Source organism: Megalobrama amblycephala, linkage group LG8 (assembly GCF_018812025.1).
Source record: "Megalobrama amblycephala isolate DHTTF-2021 linkage group LG8, ASM1881202v1, whole genome shotgun sequence".
In the NCBI taxonomy this organism is placed as follows: Eukaryota; Metazoa; Chordata; class Actinopteri; order Cypriniformes; family Xenocyprididae; genus Megalobrama; species Megalobrama amblycephala.
The window spans coordinates 32,561,592-32,582,669 of record NC_063051.1 but is presented as its reverse complement, the minus strand read 5'-3'; the positions used below and the strand labels follow the sequence as shown (position 1 = coordinate 32,582,669).

Below are 21,078 nucleotides of genomic sequence, written 5' to 3'. Positions count from 1 at the left end.
TAATAAAATCTGAGATATTTCTATCCCTCCATTAATAGTCTATACAAATGTTCATAAAGAGATTATAAAATAAATCAAGCAGTTTAATCCAAGTCTTCTGAAGAAAGGCATACGATCTCTTTATTAACGTTTTGAACTGTCAGAGTATAAATGAATAGAAAGTCTTATGGGTTTGGAACGACACGAGGGAGAGTACTTTCATTTTTGGGTGAACTAACCCTTTAAGCACAAAATGTAATTTTGAAGAATGTTCATACAACAGCAAAAAGTCAAACCAATATTGATATGATCCAACTTTACACAAAAATATGTGACCCTGGACCACAAAACCAGTCATAAGTCACACAGGTATATTTGCAGCAATAGCCAACAATACATTGTATAGGTCAAAATTATCAATTTTTCTTTTATGCCAAAAATCGTAAGGATATTAAGTAAAGATCATGTTCCATTAAGATATTTTGTACATTTCCTACTGTAAATATATCAAAAATGCATTTTTTGTGAGTGGATATGCACTGCTAAGGACTGAATTTGAACAACTTTAAAGGCAATTTTCCTCAATATTTAGTTTTTCGGCACTCTCAGATTCCAGATTTTTAAATAGTTGTATCTCGACCAAATATTGTCCTAAAAAACCAAACATCAATGGAAAGCTTATTCATTCAGCTTTCAAACAATGACTGGTTTTGTGGTTACATATTTAAAGCTTCTGAAACTCATTAATAAAAATGCTATGTTTCTTATAGCTAATAATATGTAAAATATACTATAAAACACAACACACTGTATTAAATAAAAATAATATTACATAAATTAACAGTATTTAATTTTACAGAACAACAGTAAAATTACAATCCTATGGCTGTCTCAAATGCTTTCCTTTCAAACGTTAAACCAGAGCTTTTATTTTGGCGAAAAACAACAGGAAGCTCATAAAGCTTCTTTTGTTGACAATAAATAATTAGCATTACAAATCTGCGGACTTGGTTGGCGCATGTTGCGTTTTCAAATACACGTTATAAACGACGCAAACTCACAGCAGTTGCAGACATGAAGCTCGTGTGGAGCAGCTTTTACAGCTCTGAAAACACCGGAAACTTGTAACAAACAGGACACCACTCTTCACTCTGAAACATGCAAACTATATAACTCTGTAAACCACATGCTTTGCCATTTGATAATCACACCGACTGGCGAGAAACACCGTTTCGTATTCCATCCAACTTGAATTTACTAGCATTTGTCGCTTAGCGAATGTTAATTTTAGATCCTGTCTGATATGCCAAGAGTGTCCCGCATACATCCCCTAGATGGCGCCGCTCGCTCTTGCAGTGCTGTCGGAAGCATTCCGTGAATGAAAAGTATTTGAAAACGCAGAGTTTAGTTTGTTTAAGGCTATTTCGCGATTCACGTGCGTCATACTTCCCAAGTCGAAAAATGCGGAAATCCGCATAAACATGGACAAACCGCCTCCCTGATCAAATATCATCCAGAACTAATAACATGCAAAGCTAAATCAAGCAGTTTATTTGAGTGTTTATACCTGTGCTGAGGCCTGTCCTTCAGCCCTAGAGCTCATGGCAAAGGTGGGGCTCCCACTGGGGGCGGAGCTTGTCGACTGAGACCTTCCTTCTGATCGTCTGGGCGTCACAGTGTTACTATAGTAACCACTCACCTCCTGATATCCACTATCCGAATAGGAATTCATTTGAGTCGAGCTGCGTGAGTTTGCCGCAGACCCTGAGCAAAGGACACAGCAAGAAAAAGGCAAACCAGAAAAATACTGAGACAGGCAAAAGGTTTTCTGTTCAGAAATGGAAAAACATTTGGATTGTTAGGTTAAATATGAATCTGTGGCCTGTTGTCGATTACCACAATAGTGACGATTCGTAAAAATGTAAAATGAATGAGAAAAATATACGTTGGTAACGTTACTAAGGCAATACTAAAATTAAACATGTTATGATACCAGTTTTACTGTAGTATCGTTCTTATACAGTTGCATTATGTAAACAGTGGCTCATAAATGAAGCATAACTGTTGTTAAATGTAACATAAAAGTTATTTGGCTAGCATTAGCATCGCTGTTCTTCGTGTACCGATACAATAATGGTCTTGGAAGCTGTACTGCCATCTATCGACGTGGTTCAGCACGATCTTTTAAGTTTATGTAAATTACACGCGTACTTGTGAGTTTTAAAGAGCGGTCTGCACAATAATTAATTCCCTTACCTGTCCAAAATATGATCTTTCCATCTTGTATACACCTTATTGATGCTTTTTTCAGTCTTGCTTGTCTTCTGACTTTTCTACTTTTTCAGTCGTACAGGTACTGATTCTCCTGTTGGACTGTAATAAGCGTGTTTCATTGTTTAATTTTCGCATTCGTGTCACCAAACAACGCTACTAGCGCAGCCAATGAGCGTGAGGACCGCGAAACATTTCAAGATGGCGGAATCTACAGGGGCGACCCGCAACATGTATGATTAAAACACTTTTTATTTATTTTATTTTATATATACACTTTTTATATTATTAAAGTAATTATGAGTACAGTCTTCATCTCATGTGAATGTACATCATTGAATGGCTTTCACAAAAATACAGCTAATTTCTTAATGTGTATAACTTACTTTTAAAGAGTTAGTTCACCCAAAAATGAAAATTCTGTCATTTATTACTCACCCTCATGCCGTTTCACACCTGAAAGACCTTCGTTAATCTTTGGAACACAAATTAAGATATTTTAGTTGAAATCCGATGGCTCAGTGAGGCCTGCATAACCAGCAATGACATTTCCTCTCTCAAGATCCATTAATGTACTAAAAACACATCTAAATCAGTTCATGTGAGTACAGTGGTTCAATATTAATATATAAAGTGACGAGAATGTTTTTGGTGCGGCAAAAAAATATAACGACTTGTATAGAGATGGCTGATTTCAAAACACTGCTTCAGGAAGCTTCTGAGCGTTATGAATCAGCGTGTCGAATCACGGAGCCATCGGATTTCATCAAAAATATCTTAATTTGTGTTCCGAAGATTAACGAAGGTCTTACGGGTGTGGAACGGCATGAGGGTGAGTAATACATGACAGAATTTAAATTTTTGGGTGAACTAACCCTTTAATATGAGCACCAAACTTAATGTACCTTTAAAATGAATCAAACATCAGAGGAAAAAATAATCACTGCTTATTTGTAGTTTAAAACGGACTGTTTAGTCGCATAATTATTTGAAAATATTGAAAAGTAATGTTTACCTAATTGAAAAATAATTGAAAGCTGCAGGCCATTGTTTTAATTTAATTTGCTAATATTCATGTTTAATTATTTAAATAAACAAGTATGCTTATTAGTTTTTGAAGTAATAGTTGTTAGTTTTCACTTGAAAGCCCTACAGTAATGCTCTTACAAGGTCAGCTGGCAGTGCCAAAATCATAGTATTTTAAGTATATCCATAACAATTAAACATAAGAAGTGTTTCCTGGCCAAACAGCAGCTGTAACATGATGCAATGATACCATGATACTGGATGTAATAGTATTTACACTAAGGCCATAACCATGTTTTGAACATTTTTTTTATAATGTATAAAGGAATAGAACAGTGAAGGAAAGGGTAGATCTAATTCTAGTAGGGAAGTATTTGTATGCCTAATATGTTGAAAACAAATATGTAAAACAGTTGCCAAATATTAAATGTTTTGCTACTTCCATCTTACCTCGCTCTCTTTCAACGTTAAAATGGAAGCTTCGCAGTTCGCACTGAATTCGCGCTTCTGCTTCAGTAAATCCCGCCTACTTTGATTTAATTGGCCATCTCAGTCGTTTTGTTGACAAGTGCTGTTACACTGCTGAGGCAGACCAGCCTAGTAAAAACCAGACCAGCCAAAGTATCTAAAAGAATGCCATGGTACTACCTACTCCAATCCTTCAACCAGATAAAATAAAAAGTAAACCTGGTTACTTTTGCTTGACATACTGTATGAACAGTAATAAGACTTATAATAATAAGATTTTTTTGCATGGAAAAAAACATATAAACATCAGTATTACATCAGTAACACAACCAGACTTTCATCCACAGCAGTCCACCTCAAAAGCATAATTAGCTTATGAAATGTAAGTGCATCCTAGCTAGGTTTCCACTGTAGGTGCATAAACACTTTTTACTTTTACTTAGAAGAAGGGTTTCTCAAGCAGCAAATCGGCATATTAGAAGGATTTCTGAAGAATCATGTGACACTGAAGACTGTACTTCATGTACAAACTTTCTAACAGTAGTGTATAAATTGTGAGACAACACTGTTTTCTGTGGTAATCAACAGCAGGCCACATACGCCAGAGAAGCAGGCCGCAGATGCTTCCCATAGATCTTTAGTTGTGTTGAATTTGGAATATTCCATTAAGGCATCAGTATTAGTATAAATTGTTCACACAGAGGTACCAAAAAGCAATATGGAGTGTGAATGAACAGACCCTCACTTTCACGCAGGGAGATCTGTTCCAATTCAGGGGAGTAAAGTGGCCCCTGACCTCTGACCCCAAATGTGGGCGAGGGGCAACCATCCGACGGCTTAGACACACCTGCACCTGAGGATTCTGATTACCAAAGGGTTAACACACAGTGAGCAGGTTCAAGTATTTGAGTAAAAGAATGATCAAGATACAGTTACCTTCATCCCATACATACTTAGAGGGAGCATTAACTTCAAATGTTCCATCACTTACCCAACTTTAAAGACGATGACAGATTATTTAAAATGCTTTCAGTCTTTTTGACAGATAAAAAATAATGTATCCTATCTATTGTGTTTCAAACATTCTGAAAATAAGGGACAATAATAGGAATTAGAACTTAAGAAAAAGTTAACAATGTTTCAGCTGCTCTATGATAATTATGGAAGCTTGTTTCCGCTATGAAATAAAAATAAAAAAGGTAATTGTGACTTTAAATAATCTCATAATTCTGACTTTTTTTCTCAGAATTGCGAGATATAAACTCACAGTTGAGTTATAAAGTCAGAATTGCATGATATAAACTCGCAATTGCAAGAAAAAGGTCAAAATTGCGAGGTTATATCTCGCAAATCTGACTTTATATCACGCAATTCTGACTTTATAACTCACAACTGTGAGTTTAAATCTCGACTTTAAATCTGACTTTTTCTCAGAATTGTGAGATATAAACTCACAATTGCGTGCTATAATGTCCAATTCTGAGGGGGAAGAATTGCGAGTTTATATTTCACAATTATGACTTTATAACTCGCAATTGCATGTTATAAAGTCAGAATTGTGAGATATAAACTCACATTTCAGAGAAGAAAAGTCAGAATTGCGTGATAAAAACTCACAATTGTGTGAAAAAAGTCAGAATTGCGACTTTATATCTTGCAATTTTAGTGGCGGAAACAAGCTTCCATAGATAACAGACCATGAGAGACGTGAGTGAGGATTTGGGGATGGAAAGAGATTCTAAGTGTAGTTCAGTGGAATAATTCATGGGATGTTGTTCATTATATTGGGTGACCAGATCACAAGACTCACAAGACTCACAAGACTCAGTGTCTGTTGTCTTATTCAGAGCAGAATAAAAAGAAAAAGTCCAGAAACCACAACAACACAGTGCTTGGCAAGACTAAAAGAGCTCTTGCAACAGTTTTTGATTAAATGTATTACAAGTATTACAATATTATACTGAGCAATGATATTAAATTGGACTTTTATATGAAATGTTTTGGTGACTGAAGTAATAAACTCATCATCAATGACTTTAGTTTTATTATTATTTATAAATGGAGCATGACTATACTGATTAGTTATAGTGCAACTTTAGGATACTGTACACTGTAACTACAGCAAGAACATAATACACTGTACTATTAGGTAGGTTCAAGTCACCAAATTTAACATAATGTCCTCTAAATGCTTTAGAGTACAAAAATCAGCCAGCTCAAACATCTAATAGTGTACCAGGCAAGACTATGTGATGTGCTGTACTTATGTGACCGCAGTGCTGTCTAAAATGTCATTGTTATGCTTACTTGTATTTACAACAGTTGACAAAGGAAAATAGCAAGCATGAAGAGCAATAGACAACAATACCTGCAGATCTCCACAGAAGAGACTTCTCAGAGGAGCTGGGGAAAAATGAAGACATGAGAAAAGATGAAATGAGAGGAGGACAAAGACAATCACAGTAGTGCACAACGTACCTGGGGCATTTTATGAAATGAGTGCCTTTTTCTGTTTGGTAAGTTGATTGTAATAAAATATTTTAAAAATTCCACTATTGTATTTAAGTGTTAATAAATTGTGCCATCTCAAGTATAATTAATTCATTTTAATACATGTATAATTATGGCTTCAGAAAAGTAAGAGTGTTGACATTTTTACAATTCAGTTTGACATCTTGTGCTCTAATTCAACGGTTGTGAAGCTACAAGAATGTTTATTAGAGTGACAATTTTATACTGATATTTCATTGAGTAGTTTGGTTGCACTTTAGTTTACAGTATGTACACTTACTTGTACTGACAGTGTACCTATAAGGTAACTACATGGGTTAAGGTTAGGTTTAGGGGTAGGTTCAGGGTTAGTACCTAGTTATTACCCAGTTATTGTAATTAAGTACATAGCATGTACATGTGGAACAGGACTGTAAAATAAAGTGTTACCAGTAGTTCTTTAGATACTGATTCTCCCGTTTTCTCTGCTGGTAAAGCATGATAATAAGTGTGTTCCAATGTCTAATTTTCACTCTTCACATCTCAAACGACACAAGGCTACTAGTGTATCTACAGAGGTGGCAGCCAATGAGTGTGAGGTTCTCTTTGATGTTCACTGAAACACCACGGATCACGTCATTTCAACATGGAAAAATACAGTGAGGTGGGCGAACTGTACCATACATAATTAAACACTTTTTATAGAAAACTATAATAAGTACAGTACAGTCTCCATCTCATGTGATTGTACACCATTCAGATTACTCTTCACAAAAACACAATTTATTTCTTAAAGTGTTAAACTTTTTAAATTGACACCAAACTACTGAATGCATCTTTAACTTATTCTTGTAGATTTAAAGATAGTTAAATTAAAAGATAGGATAGTTCACCCAAAAATGAAAATTATCCCATGATTTACTCACCCTCAAGCCATCCTAAGTGTATTTGACTATCTTCTTTCAGACAAACACAATTGGAGATATATTTATAAAATATCCTGGCTCTTCCAAGCTTTGTATGGTAATGTATGGTGCTCACAATTTTGAAGCCCAAAAAAGTGCATCCATCCATCATAAGAATAATCCATACGGCTCCATATCCATATTTTCCATATTTTTGCAAGAAAAATATCCATATTTAAAACTTTATTAACTATAATAACTAGCTTTCGGCCGTACTCATCGATTTGCGTCGGAAGAGTGACCTCTGACCCGATGCATGATGTAATGACGAATGCAGAAGCGTAGAGGATAGAGCAAAACAAAACACTGGACATGAATTTTTAAAGAGAAATGTCGGAGGATTTCGATATAAAAGAAGAGGAGCTTGAGTTTGTTGGCCAGCCCTATGTGTTTAAACCGTGAGAGGCATCCAAGCTGATACTCCTACATAATACATCGTGCCATGATATTTTTAAATATACCTCCGATTGTGTTCGTCTGAAAGAAGATAGTCATATACACTTAAGATGGCTTGAGGGGGAGTAAATCATGGGATAATTTTCATTTTTGGGTGAACTATCCCTTTAAATAAGTAAACTTTTTGTTTGTTGCTTTAAAGTGCTCGTATTATGCTTTTTTGGATATTACCTTTCCTTTTATGTAGTGTATAATATTGCCGTCTGTGAATGTAAATGGTTTTAAAGATCAAAGTGCACGATAAATGGAGGTATTGTATCACTCAAGTACTGAGGAAGCCTCCGTAGCTGAAATTCAGAAATGGTAATGGGCGTTTTGTCCCGCTCTAAGAACAATCACAACAGACTGGGCCATCTGACCAATGAGAGCAGAGCAGCCTCTCGAAAAGGAGGGGTTTAGAGAGACTGGATCCTTTAACAAACCATTTCAGACACTGCGAGAAAAGAGGTGATGAAAGTGTTTTTGACCTTGGATGCACTTAATAATAGGGGCACTTGAAAAAATTAGAAACATGGAAACACGGTTGACATAGAGGACACAGCCTCTTTTTTAAATAATACATTTAACTAAAATCTACAAATGTGCATTATATAAAGAAAGTAAAGACAACAAACTAGCTTTTATTTTCATGCATATGGCATTTGGCCAAAAAGGCATCCTCATGGCAAAAAACCATAAAACATTATTTTTAAAAATGCTGTTATTCTGTTGGCATTAGCTATTTATATTTATAGTTATTTTTCACACTTATGCTTATGAGAAACACAAATGGCATCCGTTTTGTAGAATGACCCATCTCATCTTCCAACAAGTAAATGAAAAGCAAAAAGATCCGCTCCATTTGCTTGGCATTAGGAAACCAATACCAGTGAACATCAATCACATTATTAGTCTACTGACTGTCACGTTCATCTCTCTGACAGAAATTTTAAAATCCAGTCGGGTTAAACACAAGAAATGTTCCTACTTGTGCATTTGTAGGAACTGAAAAAGAGAGAGAATGGCAGGATTTAGAATATTAGAAGTTCAGGCTGAATAAACGTCAGAATGTAGACGCCACTGTCTTAAAGCAGCAGACGAGTGTCTACTAATGCCTGCCAAAATGTGTAACTGTCTGTAGAGGAGGGGTCAAAGGACACCGGTCATCAGGGTACAGTGACAGCTGAAGGGGGACAGCAGGAATGCCACATAGAGAAAGGTTAAAGGTACTGGGTTGCAGGGGGCATGGTAGCAAGAGTGCACACATGGACCTTCTTCGAGCAAAAGGAAAAAATGTCCTGTATACTGCGGCAAAACAGCACAAGCCATCTGAAAAAACAGAACAGCAGACACTCCTTCGCAGATGAGGAGAACAAACAAGGCAGCTGACATGTGCTTGCACACATACAGTCACAAAGAGTTCAATGTGGCAAAGCAAGGGATGAGTAAGAACTACTGCAGTTTGACCAGATTGTAAATAAATCTTCCTTAAGTGATGGCTGTACCAAACGACTCTGATTTATCGGGAGCACTCTTTCCATGACAGTCATTAAACGAGAAACTTTCACAATACCCCTAAAGCTTGAATGTGTTTAGTGTAAATTGACAAACACCCACTTTCCATAAAAGTAATTATTCAGTGTGGAAAGAGAGATGACAGTTTGTGCATCACTGCACACTTGTCCTTCATACTGTCACACACCATGAGAAATACAGAGCAGTGAGTGCTGTGTTCCTGTATAGTACAGTATGTACGCAGACTACATATACTGTGCAGTTTAATGTGTTTTACACGTGTCGGCAGGGGCGTAAGAGCGATCCATTAAGTGGGGGGTGGAGGGAGGGGGCTTAAATGCGTGGTTGCTACGGATACACTCATATGAGATACATTTGAAAGCTTAAAACATCAGAAATTTAATAATTAAGCCTAAAACCTCCTTGTGACAATTATGTAAAAATGCATATTCTGGTTGTTTATGGCATGAATAATAATTCTCTTAAAGGATTAGTTCACTTCAGAATTAACATTTCCTGATAATTTACTCACCCCCATGTCATCCAAGATGTTTATGTCTTTCTTTCTTCAGTCGAAAAGAAATGAAGGTTTTTGAGGAAAAAGTTCCAGGATTTTTCTCCATATAGTGGACTTCACTGGGGTTCAACGGGTTGAAGGTCCAAATGTCAGTTTCGGTGCAGCTTCAAAGAGCTCTACATGATCCCAGACGAGGAATAAGAGTCTTATCTAGTGAAATGATTGGTCATTTTCTCAAAAAAATAAAATTTATATACTTATCCACAAATGATCTTTGTTTTACCTTTTTTTGTAAAGGGCGTTTGACTTAGTCTTTGCACATTCGCTTTGTAGACACTGGATCACTTTTGCCTACATCATGCGTGACCTTTCCAATGTAATGCACGGTGCATCGCAGAGCAGTGCAAGATGAGCATTAGTGGTTAAAAAGTATATTTGTTTCGCTAGTTAAGACTCCTTGTCTGGGATCATGTAGAGCTCTTTGAAGCTGCACTGAAACTGACATTTGGACCTTCAACCCGTTGAACCCCAGTGAAGTCCACTATATGGAGAAAAATCCTGGAATGTTTTCCTTAAAAACCTTAATTTCTTTTTGACTGAAGAAAGAAAGACATAACCATCTTGGATGACATGGGGGTGAGTAAATTATCAGGAAATCTGAATTCTGAAGTGAACTAATCGTTTAAGTGACATTAACCGTGACTGATTAATATAAAGGTGAATGCTGGTAGGTGAGCAGTGAGCACTAACCATAAATACAGGATTTAATATATACAGCTTGTTGTATATATAAAATTATCCATTTGCTCAGTATCCTCCTTTTTGTCCTTGTGGTGTTGAGTGCGTTGCAAACCAACCCTGGACATTCAGCCTTAAACATCTGCTTTTGTGTTCCATGAAAGAAACATCAAATGATGTGTAAGGTGTGTAAAAAGACAGTTTTCATTTCCTTCAGTACCATCACTGCCAACTATTAAGCCGTTAAAACCCGCATCAGCAACAGTGATCAAATATTTACAAACATGTGCATGTTTAGAAGAGAAAAACATGCTGAGCAGGCCTCATGGTAATAATGAAAAAGCAGTACAGATGTTCTTTTCATCAATATATTCTGCCATCATAACTTGTATGACAAGACAAGCATGTATAACTGATGTATGAATTCACTGATGTTAAACCTGGTTAATGCGTCTCAAGGCGCCATATTTGAATGTCTAGGAATACAAATGAGCTTCAAGAACAACAGCAAAATGGAAGACTCTCTGTAAATATCCAAAATTTAAATCTCTTCCTCACACAGAGCTATTGTGAGGTGTGAAAAAGCCATATGGGTCACTTTTATGATACTTTTAAGGTGGGCATACACTGTGTGAGCTCGGACACTTAGGAAGCCGTGAGCCATTGCACACGTTACGAGTCAGTTAACATGATAATTGTGTCAAAGCAGCTGGTACACGACACGACCGTACAGCACGGCGAGCCGGGGGCAATCACGTGAGCTTTCGCGCTAAACACAGAGAATGGAGATTTCAATGTTGCTGTTATAGCTTTGGATAGAAAAAAGAAAATAAAAAACAAAAAAAGTGTGAAAAGCAGAGAACAGTTTCAACAAAAACAACTACAGAGAGTATAAATGTGTGTGTGTGTGTGTGCCACTGGGCAATAATAATATTCATAGATCTAGCCTATGTGATGTGGTTGTGTATGATTTGGAAATAGTGGACAGCCTATACACTGGTCAAAATCAATACATGTGCTATCTGATTTATAAAAACGATTGCATTTACACCTGGTCACATAAATGTGTCTCTCCGCAAAACGGATATAAATCCGATCTTCAATTCCCCTACTATATGCAGATTTCATGGAGTTCACGTCACCGAAAGCTACAAATATGAGCTGCATTTTTTTGATCATCAGCTAATTTAAAAATCAAAGACAGCAATAGGAGAGGGCATGGCAACAGCACTGGTAAGATCATTTAGTCTCATTACTTTTAATGAAGATGATTGTGTTTTGAGCGCCTGCTACTTACTTTCATTTTGATTTGCGGCAGTTTGCGCTTTGACTTGCTGAATAGATACTAGCGATGCGTGCTGCAGTGGCGCTGTCATATCTGGCTATAACATGCTATTTAGCCAATAACACGCTCTCACACGTTTATTTTTTAGTATTTTTGGGAGGAGTTAAATTTACATATGTGGTTTCAACAACCAGATGCATTTAGACCTGTTCAGTTTACCACCTCCTGAAGTGGTTTGAGCGATCGGATTTAAATCCGTCTCGAATGCATTTCGGAGGGCATTTAGACCTGGTCTTTTCACGATCGGATAGCTATCCAATCAGAGAAAACGCATGAAGTGACCAGGTGTAAACAGGCCCTAACATGTTTAAAAATTATCGGGAGTACTCAGCTCGGCTCGTAATTCTTCTCACACAATGCGAGCCGCAACCATACGAGCATCAACAATTTCCACGTGACTTCCATCATAACTTGAAAGAAAAAAAACGCCCGCAAGCTCGTACGGCAGCAAAAATGACGCACGGCTTTACTTTCAAATGAAAAAAATGAAAAACAATTTGTAAATCAAGAATTTTTATTTTTGAATGAGATATTCCTTTAAATCATGAGCTATTCCGTCAAATCCCACTCGCAGAACACAGAGCACATGAATTTAGGTTTTATCATTTTTCAAAGCTGCTTCTTACCTGTCACTCGCAGCACCTGGAGACTCCGCCCCCAACCTGCATCGCTCCAGCTGATTGGCCACAATCTGTCTCTCTTCTTCGAGTTCTCTGGTAAGCCGTTCGAACTGGAGCTCCTTCAGAAAGACAGGAGGGACAAAAGTGTCACCATCACTGTCTTCTATCATCAAAAACAAATCCATAACGTGAAGGCAGTACACACTTCATACCCGTTTCCAGTTACAATGTTAATTTAGCGTCAAAATGCATCATCTTTAAATCCCATTTCCTCTCAACTTCCATCCTGTCTCGCTGCTCTTTGCTTCTGAATCTGTGGCCTCTTCCCCTCCTCGTGTTCTGTCTCTGAAACCTCGGTCCCTATGTGTGTGTGTGTGTGTGTGTGTGTGTGCAATGCATGCGTGTTTGTTTATGTGTGTGTGTGTGTGTGTGTGCGGAAGGCGAGAAGGCTGCACTGTTGGCCTGCCTCTCTCTGATAGAGACAGACTCGTTGATGCAGCTGCCCTTAAAGGAGACACACACTGCTGCTGTATTGGTTATGGTGTTCTGAGGAGAAGAAATATCACTGTTGTGTCACCCCATATTTTCATGATTGCCTGCCATTGTTACATTGCAACGAAACAATTCTGGAGCATTGTATCTGCTCTGAAATAGATATTAAATTCAGAAAGTATTGCATGTATCAAGCCACTAGAAGAGGTTGCAATTAATGTAGCCAATGAATAGGAGAGATTATTGAGTGTTGTTCTCCTGGTGAGATAAGTCAGGCAATGGCTATCTGCCTTGTGCCATGCTGTGAGCTACCAGCTGTACCAGGCATCTTCTATTCAACCTATTGTTCAGAGTGACAATACTTGCCTATGTCCTGATTCTGTCCTAGAGGAGCACAAAGAAAAGACAAGACTTGACCACACAAATCACTGCACTCTCACACAAACACAAAGCAATGAAATCCATGCTGCAGTTTCTGGTGTCCTGGTGAAACATGTTAAGCCTGGCAATGGGTCAATCGGTTAACGGAGATTCGCAGCATTAATGAACGCTATCAGCACTAACAAGGTTTGTAATGATTAAGCTAACGGTTTAATTAGTAATTTTCATGACACTGAGCGGTGAGACAGATTTGAAGGCTGAAGCATCAGACCTGATGTGAGAAAACATGTAAATAAGAATTTTGTTCTTAACAAAACTTGCCTGGTAAAAAAAAAAATATATATAGAATATCTATATATATAATATATATAGATAGATAGATTTCAAAAATTATAAAATATATAAACAATAAACTGGCAATCAAAAAATGGTAAAAAAAAAAAAAAAATAATAATAATAATAATTTAAACAATCAGCTCTCAAATTCAGTGTAAACCTGATGTGAAAAAACAAGTAAATAGGAATCATGCTCTTAAAGGTCCCGTTCTTCGTGATCCCATGTTTCAAACTTTAGTGTGTAATGTTGTTGTTAGAGTATAAATAAAATCTGTAAAATTTTAAAGCTCAAAGTTCAATGCCAAGCGAGATATTTTATTTAACAGAAGTCGCCTACATCGAACGGCCAGTTTGGACTACATCCCTCTACTTCCTCCTTTAATGACGTCACTAAAACAGTTTTTTGACTAACCTCCGCCCACAGGAATACACAAGAGTTGCATTTGTAGAGTGTGTTTGTCGCCATGTCGTCGAAACGCTGTTATTTTCATCCCGCAGTCCAATCACCGGGTCTGATTCCGGCTCAAATTGATAGGGTAAAATTAAAGACATGTTTACAATAACACTGAGCGCGTGCATCTCCACGTTATGGTAAGAGGCGTGACCTTTCCGGGCAAGGAGCGCTAAGCTGCTGTCGAATCACAACACAGGAACCGCTGGCACAATCAGAACTCGTTACGTATTTCTGAAGGAGGGACTTCATAGAACAAGGAAGTCATCAGCCCGTTTTTATGACAGTGGAAACAGCGGTATACAGATAAGTAAATTATGTGAAAAATACTGTGTTTTTTTACACGCGAAACATGAACACATGTTATATTGCACACTATAAACACAATCAAAGCTTCAAAAAACCACGAAAAACAGGACCTTTAAACAAACTGGCTCAAAAAACAAATAACTAACTAACATAACTCTGCACACTACCAAGTAAACATGGTTATCAGCTCTAAAATTCAGTGTAGACTTGGATATTTGTGTCCTCAAAGCAAGCTTTCCCCACCCAATAATTAATAATGCAAATATGACTTTTGACTAATGAGCATAATGTTGACTTAATACGTCTATACAATCTGCAGCCACTCATGTTCGAGCTGCTATTCAGATTACAGCTACCCTACAGCAAGACACAAGCAGATGGAAACGGTGCGGTATACCTGCTCTTTAACAGAGGCCAGCAGGTTGGTGGTGGTGGCATCAGTCGCCATGTTGTTGTTGTTGGATCTTCCCTCACCACTCAGCACCTCCCTTTCCTCCACAGGGCTTTGCCTTGGAGTAGGCATTCCCCCTACACACATGAACACACAAACACAGCTATTATCATCATTGATACACTATTATTATCTTGCTTTGGAAAGACAGTCCAATATAACATCAGCTCAATATCATACTATTTATTTAGATATCATAAAACCCATAATATGTATTTTATACGACGAATTGTGCACTACTATAGTTGTTGAGTTTATAGGTCAACCGATGTGAGATTTTATTGGCTGATGCTCATATGGATGTCATAGGCTACTGTTCACACATTTGGGGTCAATAAGATGTTTTATATATATATATATATATATATATATATATATATATATATATATATATATATATATATATATATATATATATATACACACACACACATATATATAGTCAAACCTAAATTTATTCAGACACCTTGAACATTTCAGTCATTAATACAGTTTATTTACTATAAAAATGGTAATAAAATATGACAAGATCTCAGAGTTACACTGTGTCAGAAAATCTTAATTATGTCAGATAACACTTAAGAAAAACATGGTCAGGTCAAAGTGTCTGAATAATTTTATAAATAATATTTTTTTTTATATACATTTTACTGGTAGTGCACTGTATGAAGAATTTTTGGGTATAATATGTGATAGTTTACTTTATTTTGCTATCCTCACTTACATAAATGAACTATAGTGTCCTGCACCCACTACTAAAAATATATCAAAAAAATAAAATAACAAAAACTCCTGAATCATTTTTGGTTTGACTGTGTGTATGTATATGTATATAAACAGTTATTTTAAATATATCATATTTAAATTAAATTATATTAATGATATTGAATTAAATATGATCTCAAATATGCTCATTAAATTTTATATATTTATTATAATAATTATAATACATATATAAAATTTAATGAGCATATTTGAGACAATATTTAATTAAAATACATTAAAAAATGTGAAAGAGTCTGTACTTTGTGGAATGCAGATCCTCAAATTGACCAAATATTGGTAGGCTAATTGACTTAGCTGATATATATAAGTGAAGGTGACTTCCCTGAAGTCAACAAAAAACAGTAATCAGTACACATTTTACTTCTTTAATGTGGCAGGACTTGATGTTATCGCTACTGGGAATTCATTTAATCATGAAATGCATGCTGAACACTTTTAAGGAGGCTTTTTGACTGGGATGTAGAAGCTGCAAGTCAAGTTCATCCTCAAGAGCATCTTGACATATCATCATTTACAATTTGATGAAATATTATGAAGACAAATATTTTTTCTTTGGAATAGTGTGCACTGATGAATCATGTACAAGGACCAAGAACATACATAAAGTGAGCAAACAGGGACACTTTTGATTTCATGGTGATGGTGTATAAGAAAACTGCATGGAAATCTCTGTCCGTTGCACTTTTTTTAGACTGGCAAAGAAAGCCTGGAGTTCTTGGCAGCACTACGGCAGGGCAACAAGGGATGTTTTCCAACGTGTGTTCCAGCATCCCAGCATGCAACAGCATGACAAGACAACCTGTTCCCTTTCCAGTACCCTCCCCCAACTGACAGCAAAAAAATAGTAATATCAGCAGATGCACTTATTTTTCTCTTCCTGGATGCTTTTAAGATAAAAAGAACAAGCCTATTCTTCAGCTTGGTCTAACTGCATTTTTAATGTAAAAGCAGATCATGCAGATAACATGAAGTGATATTTTGAAGAGTGGCCTTTTGACCGGATGTTTTGGAGTACTAAGATTGGGCGGAATGAGAATAGATCTAATATAAGATTAGAAGCGCAAAACTACATATTTCAAAATTGACTAGTCGACTAACAGGTTTTAAGGGTTCACCGGACCCTGGTCATTCTTGTGTTTATTGTGGGCGTTCCTGTTTTTCAAAACCAGCTGGATGGAGAACAACAAAGCTCAACACAGGATTTTTTGAGTTTTGGGTTTTCAAAAAGTTTTGAGATATCATCTTGAAAACATAATATTCATGGCAAACTGCTTTGAAATGAACAAATTTAACCTACAGGCAGAGTTGAAAGTCAGCATTTTGGTCATGTTCAACGAGGGCTGGGTGATAAAACGATAAAGATAATTATTGCGATATAATTTTCCTTGATAAAATAATAACAAAGTTCGACAAAGCAAGCTCTGCTGCTTTGTGCATGAGTAGAATAAGTTTCTCATTATTATAAGGAAATAAATCATTATTACAAAGGTGTCTCATTATTATGAGATACTAAGTCATTATTATGAGAAAGTTTTTCAATATTATGAGAAATTAAATCATTATTACGAGAAAGATTCTATTTATTAAGAGAACGTTTCCCATTATTATGAGATGTTAAGTCATTATTACGAGAAAGTTTCTCATTATTATGAGAAACTAAGTCATTATTATGAGAAAATAAGTCATTATTATGAGAAATTTTCTCATTATTATGAGATTTTTTCCCCTGAATATTATAACATACTGTATTAACTCATTATAATGAGATAGTTTCTCATTATTTATGACATACTAAATCATATTATGAGAAACTTTCTCAATATACATGGGTACTTTACCTCTGGCAAAATGGGCATTCAATAAAACTTTGCTGCCTATTCCATAGAAAGGCGGGGAAAAATGAAATTGGTGCTACCTGACTAGAAAAAACTGAAAAAAAAAAGCTATTATGTTCTGGTTTGCCAAATAGGTAGGACAATTTCAACAACCAAAATGCATTGGGCATGTTGCTATCCAAAGCCACTTCCAGTCTGCTATGGATACGCTTGACCAAAGACAAATACCGCCTTGCTTTAGTAGGAAATACTTCATAGCAAACTTTTAATCAGAATTATTTCTCCCAGGTGCAAGAATTCAAAGAGTAAATGTTTAGCAGGGAAGGATCCAGTGCACTGTAGGCTAAAGGCTGCAAATAATAGTAAATATGGAGAGAACAACGCAAGGGAAAATCTGAAAAACCTCCATGTTTGTAGTCAACATTTCAAACTGGATGACTATGAGCGCAGTGTTTTAGGCCAAACAGAGGGAAAAACTGAAATAACCTGCCATTCTGTCAGTTCTGCCCAATTCCCAGAAGAAAAACACAGTCGCATACAGGTAAGAAAACCGTTGCCATGTGTTTTCAGTGATAAACCTACCCTTACAATAACTGTTTTGTTAATAACCCTCTGTCAATCTGACGGCCTGTGGGCGGGGATACAAAAATGCGGAAGTACAATCTGTCATTTTCACAAATGGCCTGGAGCTTTCAAAATCATGCGGGATGACGTAAAATAAATCAGACTTTCGCTGAAAAATAAATGTTAATTTCTAAAGTTTAAACATTGTTAATTTATATATTCCACCGGAATTGTATAAATACAATGTGAGTTGAAAATAAGTTAAACTTTAATGAATGCAAAAACCTTTCTTTCAAGAAGTAAATAAATTTTACTAGTGGATCTCAACATTTTTGTCCACAACGATGTTTGAAGAACAACTGGTTTACTGTATATTGCATGCAACTTATATTAGTACAAGTTTTTAAATATGTAGAGTGATGTCATTGCACAATGTTTTTTTTTTTTTCATTGAAACTAACCGGCAGGGGAACCGGTTCACGGAACTGAATCGGTCTTGTGCAAAACACACACATCCTTACATAATCCAATCATTTAAAGCTGATAAACTTCATAAACGGTAGTAGCCCACTGCGCTGGCATTTACAAGAATAAAATCCAAAATCCACTTTAGAAGTCCTTAAAATCCCCACCCACCTCCACACTGGATTTACCAGGAGTCTGCTGTCAGTCAGAGCACAGGGTTTATATACAGAGCAGACAAGAGGAGAGACATCCTATTAACGGTGATGACCAAGAAACACAGTGATAAATTGTTACTTATTGGAATCATCTGACATTGTGTAGTTACCGCTACCACCACATAGCTCTGTCAGAGAGATCATTCTACCACTTCTGATGAATTGCAAAACTCGGCCTTGGCCATTTTAAATGCACACGCACACACAAAAGTCCCTGGGATGCTTTTACAGACCACATAACATGCCAATGCAGTGTAAAGACATGCAGCTCAGTCTCTGAGGAACACGTCTTACTGCATCATGATGCATTGTCCCTGCAATCTTTACATACTGTAATTGTGGACTGCTCAAAGCAAATCATCGCACAGCAGCAATTACATGGTGCACAGCAGCAAACCTGCATTCAATCTAAACTCTGGTCAATATGATGAGGCAGCTGAAACTGCATGCACGCTGTCATTACAGTCCAAAACAGAAACAGAATTCTTCTTGATTCTGATTATTAGAGCAGGAGTTGAGAGCAAGGACAGAGATGGATGCTCAATTATGCAAAAAAGAAAAGTGTCTAAAAGGTGGTCCAGCCTCAGTCCCAGTGACAGCATCTACCAGTCATAATGGAGACCAGCCTACTTCACAGTGAAGGGCTGCCATAACACATGTCATCAAGGATTCGAATTAATGCAACTAACTAATGCAACATGCAATGCATTGCCCAGGTTAGGAGGTGGTGAGCAGATGGTCTAAATGCGCCATGCAGGGTCAGATGATGGACCAGAGATGATGATGGGAGGTGTAGGTATGTCGATCAGAGGTGGACGCGACACTACACCTGATCAAGTTATTCAGCTGTAATGCATTGAACAAGGCCATCGGTCCATTTATGTAAGCATAACTACAGTACAAATGCATATTTTCTGCCCATTTAATCACTGCAATGAAGAGAGACAGATGGAATGAGCTTTAAAGCAGGCATCGACAGAAATGCAAACAGTTTGTTCACTAACCACAGCGTCTGTTACAGCTCAGTTTTGAAAATGACTTAAGGAGAGATGCATGAGATCTACCGATAAAGCAGCGATGAATTCCCGCCGCCAGTGCGCGCGCCAGATGTTAGCAACGCTCCATTGGACCTGCGCGAAATCCCCAGTACTTACCGCAAAACCGCCGAAATGCAAATTATTCGCGGACACCGATAAATCCATTTGCAAAAGAATCACAGGATGACATTCTTTCCAGAGGTGTTTTCACGCGATGAACGGGCGGCTCCGGCTGGGTCTCGCGCGCTTCCATGGGCAAGAGGGTCAGAGCGCGTGACGTAGACGCTCCACATAGAGAGAGATGCTGTTTCAGGGCATTTGAATGTGTTGCCATGTAGTCGAACAGGAGTTGATTCGGAAAAATGGAGTTCCCATCGAAGTAGCACGGGAAAATATGGTTACAGAGCGAAAACAACAACCACTAAATGGTCACATGAGTGACCATCTGCTCGTAGTGCGCATTAACGCCCACAAATTCGTTACTTTGAATTGCTTTATATATGTGTTTAGTCGTCTGTTGGTCGGGTTTATAAGTATTCGGGTTAAACAAAGTCCACATAACTTTGGCGAAGACTAGCCAGCGCGTCATAAATATTTTGTATGATAATAAAAAGACGTTTTTCTCAAGGCTTTTTCAAATTGAACATTAGGCAACATTGCCATCGTGTGGATAAAAGGACATCATCTCCCATTGGGAGTGATCTAACTGCTTCTGTCAGATGATGTTTCATTTACCAATCATATATTATATTATATTATATTATATTATATTATATTATATTATATTATATTATATTATATTATATTATATTATATTAAGCCCTATGCTTAGTCATTTTTTCTTTTAATGATTGCAACAAATTAGAAAGGTTGATAAAGTACCAAAGAACAGTCCAGTAAGGTGTGGGAGTCACTATCAAGCACCATTTAAAGGTGGGACGTCCTGTTTTGACACATAATAGTCACAGGAGCACATGGTGTGAGAAAAAGGCAAGATTATTTGCTTTAGTAATCTTATTTAATATGACATGAACTGTACATAAAACATATGTGTGTGTGTATGAAGGTGTAGAGAAGACTTTTGTCAGGTTTTATTAAGTTTTTTTTTATTTTGCATGTTCTGAAATTCAGTTTTTCTTTGTGCAATAAGGGGTACTTTTCAAGGATTTTTTGGACAATACCAGGGAAGATGCAGGGTTCCTGGGTGTGCAGGAACACCCAAAGTGATGTGCAAAAATTGTAACATGCACCTCTATTTCACAGCAGAGAAGAAGTGCTTTTTGATGTTTCGTACAGAGTGAAATCTTATTACATGAAGTACATTATATGGCACTACATGATACAGACCTATGCATGTATCAAATTCAATATATCAATGTCTTTCAAG

At 36.9% G+C, this 21,078-nt stretch overlaps 1 protein-coding gene and 1 long non-coding RNA gene across 5 annotated transcripts in view; one reads left to right on the top strand and one right to left on the bottom strand.

The window, feature by feature from the left end:
* pkp4 (plakophilin 4) overlaps positions 1-20,259 on the bottom strand; it is a 48,124-nt gene extending 27,865 nt beyond the window's left edge. The window contains exons 1-6 of one of the 3 annotated variants that reach the window (XM_048200639.1): positions 19,809-20,259; positions 14,736-14,866; positions 12,376-12,488; positions 6,113-6,147; positions 4,484-4,606; positions 1,547-1,743 (exon numbers count right to left, since the gene is read on the bottom strand). In XM_048200639.1, the coding sequence (XP_048056596.1) occupies positions 1,547-1,743; positions 4,484-4,606; positions 6,113-6,147; positions 12,376-12,488; positions 14,736-14,861 (594 nt within the window). In that variant the 5' untranslated portion in view covers positions 14,862-14,866; positions 19,809-20,259. Of the gene's footprint in view, positions 1-1,040; positions 1,463-1,546; positions 1,744-4,483; positions 4,607-6,112; positions 6,148-12,375; positions 12,489-14,735; positions 14,867-19,808 lie in introns of those variants that run through there. The other 2 variants (XM_048200640.1, XM_048200641.1) reach the window with 2 other exon arrangements.
* LOC125274344 lies at positions 1,660-9,695 on the top strand. 2 transcript variants are annotated; one of them, XR_007186238.1, is made up of 4 exons: positions 1,660-1,802; positions 4,500-4,631; positions 6,067-6,260; positions 6,792-9,695. It is a non-coding gene; the product is annotated as an uncharacterized LOC125274344 (long non-coding RNA). The 2 variants fall into 2 exon arrangements; XR_007186237.1 differs by lacking the exon at positions 6,792-9,695 and having other exon boundaries at positions 6,067-6,294.
* Positions 20,260-21,078: the final 819 nt, after the last annotated feature.